This window comes from Pipistrellus hanaki (assembly GCF_964339955.1).
Source record: "Pipistrellus hanaki genome assembly, chromosome: 1".
NCBI classification, from domain to species: domain Eukaryota; kingdom Metazoa; phylum Chordata; class Mammalia; order Chiroptera; family Vespertilionidae; genus Pipistrellus; species Pipistrellus hanaki.
The window spans coordinates 158,332,448-158,347,652 of record NC_140503.1 but is presented as its reverse complement, the minus strand read 5'-3'; the positions used below and the strand labels follow the sequence as shown (position 1 = coordinate 158,347,652).

Here is a 15,205-nt window from a genome sequence, read left to right as displayed (position 1 = left end):
TTAGGATAAAAATTACAAGCTATCCAGATGTTAAATGATTAAGTCAAGTTACAAAGGTGTGAAAAGAAGCCAAAATTTCAATTTCATGTTCATATTGAAAATGACCCCAGGTCAGTCAGGGAATACCTGTTGAAATATATATTTTATGTTTATCTCTAGAGTAGCTGATATAAATGTTATAGAAGTTTGGATTATATTCTCTACCAATAGTAAAATTAAGCACTGTTTGGTAAGGTAAGACTAATATACATGAAACAATAAATAGTACACAATAGAGGGTCAAGGTTTGAGTGACAGATTATAGCATATAAACTCTGTGATCATGAGAAGAGGAAAGGGAGAGCAAAGACTAGTGTACTTGAATAGCGGTGCTTAAATTGAAAATTTTGAAGGACAAAAATAATAAAATAGATTGAACATAAATGCCAAGTTCTTTTTCAGATGAGGAAAAGAACCTGGGAAACAGGCAGGGGCAGAGAGGAGTATGCACCCAGCATGGTAAAGTTACATACCTCAGCACATTTCCCACCTGTTAGTTTTACTTGGTTGTGTCTTGTTTTGAGACTGAGATGAATAGCCATAGTACCCAATATAAATGATCAGGAGAGTATTTTGGTTTCTTTTAAAAAGGAACCAGCAGAAAGTAATTCAACTCTGAAAGAACATCTCAATCAAAATCGAAATATTTAAAGGTTAACTTTGCAAGACCACATATAGAAATTAAACTTATACAAAATCTAGTTCTGTGTAGTATATTGTTATACAAAATCTAGTTCTGAGTAGTATATTGTTATAAACTTCAAGTTAAACACTCTGAAGTCTTTGTTTTAAAAATTTAATGGAATAGCATTCATGACCTGTGCATCAGAACTCTCTGCATTCCTTATCCAAACTTTCTCACATCCTGAAGTCTTACAGAAATTATATTCCCCGTGGGACAGAATGGGGTAATGGCAGCCTATGAATACCCTTTCAAAATCAAGACAGTAGGGGCTGTATGTTTATTAAAAATGAAGATTCCAGAAACCTACCTGAAACATGGTGTATCCCAATCTTTGTGCATTAGGTTCCTAGAATCTGTATTTTAACAAGCTTTTTTCAGTATTGATGTTTATGCATGCTAAAATATAATAACTACTTCTATAATTTCATTATTCCTTTTCTTTCCTTGCTTTGCTCTGCTAAAAAAAATTTACATGTTTCCAAACTATAGTGAAGTATCTAATTTATTAGGGTTGCCAGTATTTCTACTTGGACTCATATTCAGTACAAACCAGAATTGAACAAATGAAGGTTACATCATTATAGATGTGGTATGGTGTACTATAGTAAAAAAAGAATCAGAAGACCATCTATGAAGCTACCCTTTCATCTTCAACATTTCTTATACTAAAGAATAATATAGTATCGATCTTAACAATATAGTTAAGATAATGGACTATAGAGCCAGATGCCAGTATTCCAACCTCACACTCTTACTTATAAGTTCTGAATCTTGGCAGGCTACTTAAAATCTCAGCTTTAGTTCCTCATCCATAAAGTTATTATCATAATGATAATACCTTATAATATATCATAAGGTTGCTCTGAATATGAATGTACTGTAAAGCAATTTAAAAATGCCTAGCATAGTGTAAATATTGAATAAGTATTTATTATTATCATGACCATCATTGTTTTACCCCCATTGTTACGAATAGTAGTAGTAGTATGACCTTAGGAAAGTAATTGACTTTTTGGAGTCTGACTTTCTTCATCCATGAAGTGGGAATGCTCTCTGTATCTCACAGATTTGCCCTAGGAACACAACAGCTGTGGATCCTTGAACTCGTATAGGAAAGCATTTTAAAATGGTATTAATCTATATTTTCTCCAGATTTTGTTAAACCTTCAAAGGAATTATTTTCTGGTTAGAATTAGCTTAGAAGTAACTGCCTGCCCAATTAACTATCTGTACTAGATAAGTGAAAATAACTGGTGTTATCTATAAGATGTTGAAGGGCTAGCAAATGCATGTTACTTCGTTAGAGTTATAGAATTATGGTGCGAGAAAGTACCTTAGAGGCCAGTATGTTAGAAACTTTACTGATGAGGAAACAGTTTCAAAGAAGATAGTGTACCATCTAGCCTTAGAGTTAGAAGTCAAACAAGGCTGAAACCTGGTTTCTTAAATTCTAATCCAATTATATTTCTACTTTGATGAGCTTTTGAAGAACTAACTTGCATGGAATTAAATTAAGATTAATATTCATTTATAGAGCACTTACTACTTGTAAGACACCATACGAGGTGCTGTGGGATAACAAAAATAACCGACATCCCTCAACTCAAAAGAGCATGCAGTTAAGTTGACATATAAGGAACTACGGAACCATAAAAGGGACTGAACAATAGCACACAAAAAAGATCAGGAAGTGTGGAGTACAGACTGAGTGTGGAACTAGCAAACCTTTGGGTTCAAATATGAAACATTAGTATTAGGATGTAGGCTTATTCTAATTTGTATCCCATCCTGGCTGTTAGAGTGTTTTCCAAGTGAAAGGAGTAGGACAAGCCAGGTAACTGAATGATTTATGATTCTATCCCATAAATATATGCAATATTTTAAATTCCACATAGGAGTAGGATATGAGTGGATTTAACTAGCATAATCCTTGATGTTTACAAAAGAGATATATACCAAACAGAACTGGCTGCCCCTATTCCCGCCAAAGTTTGTTCTACCTTTGCCTTAAGGGTGAAGAATCTATTGAACGTAAAGGTATTTCCTGGTAATAGAATCTGTGTAAGATTCAGTTTTGCGTCTTTATTAAAGAAAATAGAAATGTTGTCTGTTCTAATAAAAAAATGTATTTTAGGCTAAAGATCATTCTGGGAATTTTTAAATGAAAGTCTTTGTTTAAAAGTATTATCCTGTTTTTAACTTGGTGTTCACTTCCACTTCAGAGAAAGAACATCGAATTTTTCTGAGGACAATTAGACGTTTATTTAAACTTCATCCTGATGCATGAATATTACAAACCTTCAATATTTTCCTATCTATTTACACCTGGGATAAAATATTCATGATTAGTTTTCCCAGGAATTAGAAAATAATGAAATAATCTAAAGATCTAAGTCAGCAACAGTTGACTTTTTTTTATTTTTATGCGTGTGTGACATTTTTGAAAGGAAGTTTCACAGCTGTTTTATATAGTAATCCAGCTGTATTCCTTAGAGGTGCCCTACAGGGTTGGTACTTTACATGGGAGTGGCAAACAGGGTGCCTTGTGATGTGGATTACTAGTGCATGAGCAACTAAACCGTTTCTGATTCTGCTCTCCTGGTCCTTTATTTACATGGAAGGACTTCTATGCAAAAGGTCTGTAATGCAGTGCTTTTGTTAATAGCCTCGAATGTTTAAATGCTTCCATGACATGAGATTCCAAAATAGAATAGTCAAGCACTTGTTATAAGGTGTCTCTAAGTTTATCCTCTAAAAGATGATTTGGATGTATATTTAGAATTGAAAGGAATTTAAGCATGAAGAGAACCACAGCTCCTTGATCATGTTAATTAATGGAAACCAAGAGAGAAGAACACAAGTAATATTTGAGTCTCCCCATAGTTCCTGTGCCACATTTAAAACATGAAAAGTCAACAAGATTGGATGGTGGGTTGGGCTTGGTAATAAAATAACAAAAGAAATGATTAAGGCCTTTTGTGGCAACAGCTTTATTGAGATATAATTCACATACCATCCAATTTACCCATTTAAAGGGTACAATTCAATGGTTTTTAGTATAGCCTCAGAGCTGTGCAACTATCACCACAATCTGCCTTAAGCTTTTAAAAATATAATAATTAAAAAACTTTTTCTCTGGGCAAAACGCCGCTGCACAGCTTCCTTTTTTGGCATGATCTCACCTTGTTGGCCTATCCAGGTGTCACCTCTCTCTCCCCATCCTTGATTTTCAAAGACACACTGCTAGAGTTGAGAATTTCTCTATCAAATGTCATTCTCACATCTAATTGAAACCCATAATTGGGAATTTGGGGTCAGCAAGCCTGAAGCCCAAACATTATTGGATCCAAGGGAATCATTAGATGAAGTAGGCCCTGAATAGGAGAAAACTGCAAGGATGGAGAGATGATGGTATAAAAACCAAGACCTTCCAACCTCCTCTTTAAAATCCTGGATTGCCACACTTTGAAAGCTTTCTCCTTATGCTGGCAGTCAAGACAATTAAAAACTGCATGCTGTTTTGTTTATTAAAATAACTCTTCTCATAAAGGTACTGCAGTGTTTCCATCGTGTAAAGCAATCCTATTTCCTTGTAGAGAGAGCTTCGTTTAGGAGCCTGAATCTCCAAGCAGAGTCCGTTAGAGGATTTAATTTGGGACGAGCAATCAGCACTGGCAGTCTGGCCAGCAGCACCCTGAACAAACTTGCCGTTCGACCTCTGTCAGTTCAAGCTGAGATTCTGAAGAGGCTATCCTGCTCAGAGCTGTCGCTTTACCAGCCATTGCAAAAAAGTTCAAAGGACAAGAGTGGCAAAGCTTCGTGTGAGGAAAAGCCTAGAGAGATGAGCAAATCACACCACGATCTCAGTCAGGCCTCTCTCTCTCCTCATCGGAAAAATGTCATTGTTAACTTGGAATCCCCATCACAAACCATTGCGGAGTTGGTAGGAAAACCGTTTCACCAGATGGCAAGATCTGATACAGAATCTTTGGCAGGAGTCACAAAACTTAATAAGTAAGAACATAATTAACTAACCCAAACTACATATTTGTAAATTCTACATTTCATACATTGTTTTTGTTTTATTATTTTCACCTTTTTTTTTTTTTTACATTGACACTTCCTCCTCCTACCTTCCTTTTCCTCTTTAGTTCAAAGTCTGTTGCAAGTTTAAATAGAAGTCCTGAAAGGAGGAAACATGAATCAGACTCCTCATCTTTTGAAGACCCTGGTCAAGCATATGTTATAGGTCAGCATAAATAAGCTTACCTTCTTTTCCCCATGCCTGGAGCTCACAATCAAGTGAATGAGATAATGTAATTTATCAAAGAATTTTTTTGGTTCTGTGTCCTAACTACCAAAACTGTTTGTGAATATAAAATGTTAGGCTACTTAAATGCACCAAGTGAAATAAAATTATTTAACAACTGATTGTTTAGTGGCACAGACTCTTAGTTAGCTTTCTCTTGGTGGCAATTGCCGTGACCATCTTACCAAGGGAACCAGACAGCGAACCCTTGGCTTTGGTTTGCCTTTCTTTGGGTTTTCCTCACAAGCCTGTGAGAGTAGACTCCACTAATGCAGTATATATATATATATATTTTTTTAAGAAAGGTTTATTTAAGGTAACTTCAGATTAGCATGAATGGAATTGTCTCTAAAAACAGACTGAATGGTTGGTAGGTAGAAATTCCTAGTTGATTTAACTTCTTCAAATTCTCCCAACTAGCTGGGGCCTATTAGTATAAGTAGAAAATCTGTGTGTTTATAAACCTTATAAGGTATTAAATACTTTCTAAGGTAATACTTCCAGGTTTCCTGTTGCTTTATGCATCTTAAAAGGGGCATACATATAATTGACCTTTGAGGAAAATAGCTATTTAGCACAAGGTCCAAAAGATTTCTCAAAATAGGAAACAGCTGGGGAGATAAAAAGGCAACAATAACCCTCCTCTGCGGTTGTTCACCAAATAATACTGATTATCTCTCCCTTCGTCCAAAGTTTGATCATTTAACTCCAATTACACAAAGTTAGAAACTAGTATTTTCTCATCCTATCATTGGTTTGGGGATATGTGAAGTAAATGAAGTAAAAAAAGAACTCCACACTATAATTGATAAATATTTATGGAAAGCAACATTACTTTATTAATATAGGCTTCCAAACTTTCAGAGATTATACTATCATCAATTTTAGTTGAATTGGTGGGAAAAAAAACCAACAACTTTAAACAGATAAAAGACAAAGTCATCTTATACTAAAAATAGCCCAGAAAATACTTTTCAAAGTACATTCTATCTATAATGGGATCTCTTATAAAGTCTAAGCTATTGATCTATATAGAAGAAATCCTTCACATATCAGATGTAGAATAATAAAATATTCCATAGACAAACACAGATAAGATAAAACTCATTCATGAAAGAAAATTTATTTTTGCATTTTTTAATTAAGGTTATCCATTCTTATTGAATATTGGATTTTCTTTTAACATTTGAACATATGTTTTTAAAAATAATTTCAGTTTCATCACTTCATATTTGGCATATTAAAATTTCATCATAAACAATACATTTGTTTTTAGGTTTATTCTGCAAAACAAATTGATATGCTGGACATTAAAAATAGTAAATAAGCCTATTGTGGGAAGACATATTTTTCTGAATATAAATAAAAGAAAATGCTACCTTAATGTTTTATTGCTTTTTATGCATTTATCAGAAGAAATTACTTCTATATCTAATATCTGATAATTTTATAAACTGTCTAATAATTTAATTTATACCACAGGAATGACTTTGCATAGTTCTGGAAATTCTTCATCCCAAGTTCCCTTAAAAGAAAATGGTAGGTTTACACAATGTTTTTCCCCTCCTTTCCATCATATCTTTTCTCTTGTACCTTATGAGCTGGTCTTAGACCTAATAACAAAGAGTCTCTGAATCCATGCCAAGAATTTCAGGCCTTATACTGGAGTCAAAGGAGAATTGTATTTGTAGCACCTAGTGATGTGACTGGATCTATTATTTAGGCTAATATTGGTGAACTAGACAAACAGCAAATTAAAGATATGGACACTAATTGGGAAGCTAAGATAATTCAGGTGAGAGATAATTTTGGTTAACGAGTTTTAACTGAGGTGGTTATTTTAAAGAGATTTTGAGCTGAATCTTGAAATAAAAGGATTTATTCAGGTAGATTGTTGAGGATAAGCATTCCAGACCCAGGCTGTAAAAGAGTCAGAGATGTGGAGATAGGTGAAAAGATAACAGGTTCAGGAACTGCAAGAATCTCTGCATTGTGGTATGTGAGGACAGGACTGAAGCTTAGAGCTAAGCAGGGACTAGCTTTGAGTCTTAGCCTAAATGTTATGGGAAGAATTTGAAGACTTAAAATGTTGAAATTTAGGGTTTAGAAGTCTAAGAAGAAATAAAGTTATGGGAAGAAACTTTGTGCAATGTCTTCAAAGTCAGTTGTATTCACCATTTTTAGAATTTAGGTGGCAAAATACTTTCATGGACATTATCTTATTTGATCTTTCAGCACCTTTCATGGGTAAAAGGAATGTTTTACTCGGCATATACTAGTTTCTTACCCTCAAACTCTCGAGGTTAAAATGATCAGAAATCTGATGAGAAAAAAGCAAATGTATTAATCGAATGCTTTAATATACTTAAACTTGATGAAGCTTTGAGGTTAGTTCTAATTTGCCTGAGAACCAAGGAAAAAAATAAAGGCATTAAGAGTAGATTGAACCATATGGAACTGCTATTTTTATAAGACAAAATTGTCAAACATGAGAGTGCTATTTTCTATAATTCTCATTCTGTCATAGAAATACACATACCGCCCGCCTGGCCAGTGTTGCTCAGTGGTTGAGCATCAATCCAGGAACCAAGAAATACACATACCAGGTCTTTGAGAAAAGAAGATTTTCCTTGGAAGTAAAATTGTGTCATAATGTAAAAATGTACACAAATATCTTAAATACACATGGAAAATGTAGGATTTTTTTTCATCTTATTATTAAAAATTAATCTTGAAAAATCTGAGGGTATATCATTAAAGAAAAAGTTAGTGAACTTATACTTGGACCTAAGTTACTAAGACTCTGGTATATATTTTTATGATGATCAAGTGCCTTACATATAGTGAATCTAGAATAACTGTGTGCCTAAATAGCATAATTATTAAAATGCCTGTAATGGTGGTAATTACTGACTAACAGCTATTGAGTGCTTATTGTGTACCAAACACCTTTAGCTCTCATTTAATATTAGGTGAGTGGCTAATATTATTTCCTTTTCACAAATGAGAAACCACACCATAGAGAGGCTGAATTGCACAGAAGGTCATGGAGCTTGTAAATGCCCAGGTCATAATCTGAAGGCAGGAAGTCTGTTTCCAGAGCCCCGCTCTAATCTGCTCTTTCAACTGTTTCCTATATAGTAATGCTTAATTATATTCATACTAGTGGCCTGGTGCACGAAATTCGTGCATGGGGGTGTCCTTCAGCCTGCACCCTCTCCAATCTGGGACCTTCCAGGGCTGTCCAACTGCCGGCAGTGAGACATCCCTCTCACAATCTGGGACCACTGATACCTACCTAACCACCTCTGCCTTGGCCCCACAGCCATGTCTTTGTCCAGAAGGACATCCGGAAGGTCTCCTGGTCTTATTAGCATTTTAATATTTTATTAGTATAGATAGAGACCTGGTGCATGGGTGGGAGCTGGCTGGTCTGCCCTGGAGAGGATCCTGGATCAAGGTGGGGGTCCCGTGCTCGCTTCGGCAGCACATATTCTAAAAAAAGGTGGGGGTCCCTTTGGGGAGTGGGACTGGCCAGGGCGAGATGTCTGGGACAGTTTGCAGGACAGCCACATCCCCATCAGGGTGAGGGGCCTGTCTGGGGACAGGTAGGCCTGGGCAAGGGCTGATGGCCGTTTGCAGGCTGGCCACACCCCCATCAGGGTGAGGGTCTCCGCTGGGGGGCATTGCCAGCTTAGGTGAGGGGCTGAGGGCTGTTTGGGAGCAGTTTGCAGGCTGGCCAAGCTCAGGCTTTGTCTGGAAGGACATCCAGAAGATCTCCAGAAGGTCTCCCGGTCTAATTAGCATATTGCTTATTTATTACTATAGATGTATTATTTCTACCAGCTAAACTTTTTAAAGAAGCTGTATAATAATTTATTAAAGGATAAAACCTTAAAGTGTGTTTAAACCTACCTTCTGATGGAAAAGAATATGAATTTACATTGGTTACCACTTGAGCAGCATTTTTAAACCTTTAGAAATGTCATCTTCCCTCCTGTCCCTGGAGGAAGGGCCAATCCATCTTCCTATGGATGTGTGCCCCAATTGCCTTACAGGCAAGTCTATAGTTTCTTCAATTTCCCTGAGTCTGCCTAGTTATCCCAGAATTAGTTCTCTGTTGAGAACTGAGTATTCATGTAATAAAGTATGTTAAACACTTTTCCAAATAAAGTAACTGATAAAAAGTTAAGTACTTGCCCATGAGTCAAATATATGATCTCTTATTCTAATTTCAATGTTCTTTCTTGCTGGTCAAGATTATTAGAAGAAATTGGAAATGAGCATCAACTAATATTGAGGTATTCATAACTTAATACAGGAATCAACAAATACAACTTAATCTTTTATGACTTTCAGAGTCCCTTAATGAAGGTGAACCTTGAAAGAGAAGATTAAAAAAAAAAAAAAAAGGGGAGGGAGGGCATGAATCTTATAAAGATTCCAATTTTTTTATTGTAATTTCAAAAAATAAAGGTTGCTTAACCTTTCAAACAATATAATATTTCTTCCTATGAGAGTAAAAACAAAAATGTAGAACTTATGCAAGAATTATGTAAAATTGGTTTTCAATATTTCTCATTTTATTATAATTCAAGGTTATTATGTAATTAAAAAGCAACTTTTAGCTAGATTTGTCACCTTCCTTCTTGTTCAAACCACAACAAACACTCTTAACAAAAATAAAATGCAAAAAACAAAAATATTGAAATAGGTTATTCTGTTATTCAAATGGGTCATTGAAATAGGTTATTCTAATATAAAAGGACTTGGTGCAGACAGTAAAAATGTCTTTTTTTCCTAAATTAAAACTTGTTTTTTTAAAATATCTTTTTATTTATTTGAGAGAGAGATAGAATCATCGATGAAGAGAAAGAATCATTGATTGGTTGCCTCCTGCAAACCTCACACTGAGGATTGAGCCCGCAATTCCTGATTAAGAATTTAACTGTGACCTCCTGGTTTGTAGGTTGGTGCTCAACCACTCAGCCACACTGGCAAAACTGATTATTTTTTATGTACAATATTAATTCCAAGTAATAAAATGTTATACAAACAAAAGTAAGATTTTAAAATGCACTTTGTTTAATGGGATTTTTTTTATTTTTATTGATTTTAGAGAGGAAGGGAGAGGAAGAGAGGGATAAAAACATCAGTGACGAGAGAGAAAAATTGATGGGCTGCCTCCTGCATCCCCCCTACTGATATGGGAATTAGCCGGAAGTAAAAAAATAGAGTCAACTAAGCTGAGGACCAAAAGGAACTTAAAAGTTTATCCAAATCATCTTTTCATTTTATGACAAGTCTCCAAGATGTTATGTGGCTCCAAATACTCAGCTATTTAGTTTTGGCACAGAAATAAAGCACCAAAGTTGTCATTTTGATCCCCTTTACCTACCACTAGAGCAGTTACTATGTTAGTAGTATAACAATGAAAAATGCCTCTCTTTGTTTTTATACAATATAGTGCTCCCGAGAGGGTGCAGGCTGAAGGACAACCCTCCCTCCCCACATGCACAAATTTTATTACCCAAGGATTTCAAGTAGGTTTTTTTTCCTTAGGGTGAGTGACGGATTTATCCAGAGCTTACTCTACCTGTAGTCTAGTTAATCTTAGAATCAATGGCATGAAGCTGCCCTGTAATTTCTATAACTAACAAATTAGTTTTTCTTGCAAAAAAGAAAAAAATTGACTCAGGGTGAAGCAAAAGTAGGTTTACAGTTGTGAATACAAGAAATAGTTTATTTTGTATTATTATTTATTGCTAGATGCCTGGTGCACGAAATTTGTGCACTCGGGTGGTCCCTCAGCTCAGCCTGCACCCTCTTGCAGTCCAGGAGCCCTTGGGGATATCCTTAGTGCTGCTGCGGAGGAGGGAGAGGTTCCTGCCACCTCTGCGGCGCTCACCAGCTATGAACCCAGCCTCTGGCTGAATGGCGCTCTCCCTGTGGGAACACACTGACTACCAGGGGGCAGCTCCTGTGTTGAGCGTCTGCCCCCTGGTGGTCAGTGCACGTCATAGTGACTGGTCATTCTGCTGTTCAGTCAATTTGCATATTAACCTTTTATTATACTGTATAGGATTATTGTATTCTTTTCCATAAACCTACTTTTGCCCCACCCCGTATTGCTTTGGCGTTATTAGAAGTATGACCTTACTGTGAAATTCAGTTAGTTTACTCATAGATCTGTCGTGTCTACAATTTATTCTAGTTAGCAACTATAGGTGTCCACATGAACCTTATGAGAGAGGAGAAAGGCAGCGTTGGTACAACAGTTTCTAATGCAGAGAGGATATACATTTTATTTCTTTTTTAAAAAATATATATTTTATTGATTTTTTTACAGAGAAGAAGAGAGAGGGATAGAGAGTTAGAAACATCGATGAGAGAGAATCATCGATCAGCTGCCTCTTGCACACCCCCTATGGGGATGTGCCTGCAACCAACATACATGCCCTTGACTGGAATCAAACCCGGGACCTTTCAGTCCCCAGACCAACGCTCTATCCACTGACCCAAACCGGTTTCGGCTACATTTTATTTCCTAATTATGTATTTATTAAGGTATTTTCTAGGTAGACATTATTGAGAATGAAATTGATAGTTACTGATGTGATAGTACAGCATGTATTACTCAGAGAAGTGGAAATTTCAAGTTGAAGTTCTTTTTCACTTTAAAATATTTGCAGAATTTGCTGGGTTATAGAATACATTAATGAGAAAAGAAAATTATTTTAAGGATTTAAAGATAAGTACTCCTGGAATATTTGTGCTTGTTTTCTTGTAATACTTAACTCAGAATTGTCTTGGTATTTGAAATATCTAGCTACCTCACTTTCAGAGATTAATAAATTTTATTCAATCCTCATTGAATTCCATAAATACCTTTAAATTTAATTGTCTTGTATTATATACCCTCAGATAGATCATCCTCCCTCTTTTTTAAACCAATAGAAGAATATTTGAACATCTATTTGAATAGAATACAAAGATAAATAAAAATTTGGCATGTACACAGTACTATTTAGTAACATGTATTATAGTTGCACGTGAACATTTTTCCTTCCTTCTGTCCTCATATTAATATGTCACTTTACATGGAGGTAGACTGTGGAGGGGCAAGGGAACATCACTGTTAAAAAGACTGGGTTAACAAAGCTTCCCTTCCCAAAAGGATATTCAACTCCACCCTACGCAAGTCTTCTACTCTAGCTACACTGATCTATGGCATTTCCCCAGAACTCTTTCTACCTTCTTTGCATCTCAACTTTTGCTAATGCCATACTGTTGCTGTATAACCATCTCCATAATCCACTTATTAAAATTCTACCCACTTTTCTTGAAGTTTCTGTATTTCTGGCAAGAAAAAGCTTCTCCTTTTGGGTCTGACTCATGCCTTTGCTATGCAGCTACTTCACTGACAGTCTTAACAAAATTCTCTGAATCACTCAGGCTAGATCTTTGTTCATCTATCAAAGATTTGGTCTGATTCAGCTCACCTTTACTATGCTAGTGGCTTTCATACACAATCACATTTTATGTTCCCTAATTATCTAGTGAGGGATTTTGACAGGAAAATTATTCAGTAAACATTTGAAGTATGAAAGAATAATAGAATAAATGAATATTTAAATCTCACTGGTAAATCTTTGAATATAGAGTTTAATCTTGTTGCTTCTAGTTAGGAAAGTAAATATGCAAAAATATCGCAAATTTAACACTGTGTGTGTTTGTGTGTGTGTGATCTAGTATTTACCTAGGATATATCTTAACATACACATTAGCCTAATAAGTAATATAAATAACCAATGTTGTTAGTGTATGTGTTAAACATGAAGATAAGGAAAATGCAATTATTCTTCGAATTGATATATTTGACTTCTAGCAGATAATCCCTAGGGACATTAAGAATATCAGCTTTATAACTGAAGGCAAAACACTGTATAAAGTAAATGGACCTTGTCTTCTTGATGGTGACAAAAGTTTACATTTTACATACCTAATGTGACCCCACTCCCTTATTTTATTTGTTTCTTTATTTTATGGGTTTTGTTCTGCTGTATTATGTATTTGATTCTAGCTGATAATTAGAATAGTTTGTTTTAGGATAAAAGCATCATTGATGCTTAGATGATAATATTAAGCTAAGCATTAACAAATACATGCATTGTCCAGTGATTTGGGGGGGGGGGGTGTTTCTTAAATTGACTAGGAATAATGAATTACTGTTACTTTTATTGATTATAACTAAGTTTATAACTGAGTTTTGGTCAAAAGAGAAACAACAAAAGTGACATGTATACTACAGGAAGCTAGCAAACTTTCACTAATACTTATGTTTAAGGGACAAGGTTAATTTACTTCAGAGAGTAAATGATTGTTCTTATTTTCTGAAATTAAATGAGTTTATTTCTAGAATATGGAGTATCACATATATATCATTTAAGCATTAATACAGGTTGTAAATAAAGTTAATACTTGTTTTATAACACAAAACAATTTTAAACTCTTGGATAAATCACATGTTGGCAGGTAATCTCTAATTTTCAAAAAGCTCCAATATGCTTAAGAACTATGTAGAGAAGAATTTGAAGATTTAGTTTACAAAAATATTTTTCTGAGTGTGTTGAACTCACCACCACTACCTCACACACACATCAGTTTGAACTATCAAAATATAATTGATGTTTAAGAAGTGTATTAATTTGCTAGAGCTTCCATAATAAGGCCCCATAAATTAAGAGGCTTAAACAACAGATTTATTATCTCACAATTCTCTGAAATTGAGGTGTTAGCAACATTGATTTATTCTGAGGTACCTCTCCTTGACTTGTAGGTGGTAGTCTTTTTTTCTCTATCTTCACAAGTGTGCACATATCTCTATTCAAATTCATTCTTATACAGACACAACTCATATTGGGTTAGGGCCGCCCTAAAGACTTCATTGTAACTTAATTATCTCTTTAAAAACCTGTCTCCAAATACAGTCATATTCTGAGGTACTGAGAGTTGAGGCTTTAACATATAAATTGGGGGAGAGGGGAGTAGAGAGAAGGGTCAGAAATCAGCTCATAACGGAGAGAAAGAGCATGAGAGTGTGTATGCGTTTCAGATTATTGGATTGCAAGTAAATGAAGTAATGTTTCTTATTGAAATGACAATTAAATGGCATTTATTAGCTTAATTTAGGTGGTATTTATGCATGATCATTGTACTTAAAAAAAATAACCCAAATGGAAATAAAAAGTTAATTATTAGCATTTAACCAGATTTATCAAGTACCAATTTTCGACATTTTGCTGGGTACTAATACTCATGGTAATGTTGAACAAGTCATAAACTGTTATTCTTCATCCACAAAACAATATTTAAAAATCTCTTTACCTACCTTATGTGATTATTCCACAAATAAAATAGAAATAAATGGAAGTCCTTTGAGAATGCAAATGTCCAGCAAAGTCATTATTAAGAGACTTTTTAAAAGATATTTATTTTTATTGCTTTTTAACTCTAGAATTTACCATGAATATTTTGTTCCATTTAAATAAAAAATGTCAACCACTTATTAGTAGGAATTTCTTAACATATTCAGGAAATCAATGGTGATGCAAAAGAAAGACATGAAGTCAGGAAACCTAAGTTTAAGAATTTGATCTTGCCAGTACTAACTGGTAAACCTTTCAAATTATTTAACATCTTGAAATTTAACTGAAATGTGCTTATTTCACAGAGAATCGTTTATAAGGAATAAATGTGACAACATTCAGTCATTTTGTAAACTGCAAATCACTATCAAAACCTTCAATGATGGCATTATATTATTTAAAATATAATTTTATAGTTACCGAGCAATCTGTAAATGAGTTTTTTAACATTTAAATTGGAACAAGCAGACAGTCTTAATGCCTGAACATATTATGTTTATTTTATCTTAAAATTATGCATTTTAATAGATGTGCTACACAAAAGATGGAGCATAGTATCCTCACCAGAAAGGGAGATCACCTTGGTGAACCTGAAAAAAGACGCAAAGTATGGCTTAGGTAAGTCACTGTGAGATTCTTAAAGTCTATAGCATAGCATTGGCATTAAGGCACAACCTACTTCTGATCTGTCCACTCGCTGCCCACCCACAATCCCTCACCCCACCTTCCCAGTCAGGAAATGTC

The 15,205-nt window shown here is 34.9% G+C and overlaps 1 protein-coding gene across 11 annotated transcripts in view; it reads left to right on the top strand.

Annotated features, from left to right (window-relative positions):
* The window catches only part of PTPN13 (protein tyrosine phosphatase non-receptor type 13), a 175,001-nt gene that overhangs the window by 111,968 nt on the left and 47,828 nt on the right, over positions 1-15,205 (top strand). For 7 of the 11 annotated variants that reach the window (XM_084881588.1, XM_084881587.1, XM_084881583.1 and 4 more), the window contains 4 exons: positions 4,321-4,738; positions 4,876-4,973; positions 6,516-6,572; positions 14,990-15,079. In XM_084881588.1, coding sequence (XP_084737714.1) covers positions 4,321-4,738; positions 4,876-4,973; positions 6,516-6,572; positions 14,990-15,079 — 663 coding nt within the window. The remainder of the gene's footprint in view (positions 1-4,320; positions 4,739-4,875; positions 4,974-6,515; positions 6,573-14,989; positions 15,080-15,205) is intronic. The other 4 variants (XM_084881581.1, XM_084881582.1, XM_084881590.1 and 1 more) reach the window with 1 other exon arrangement.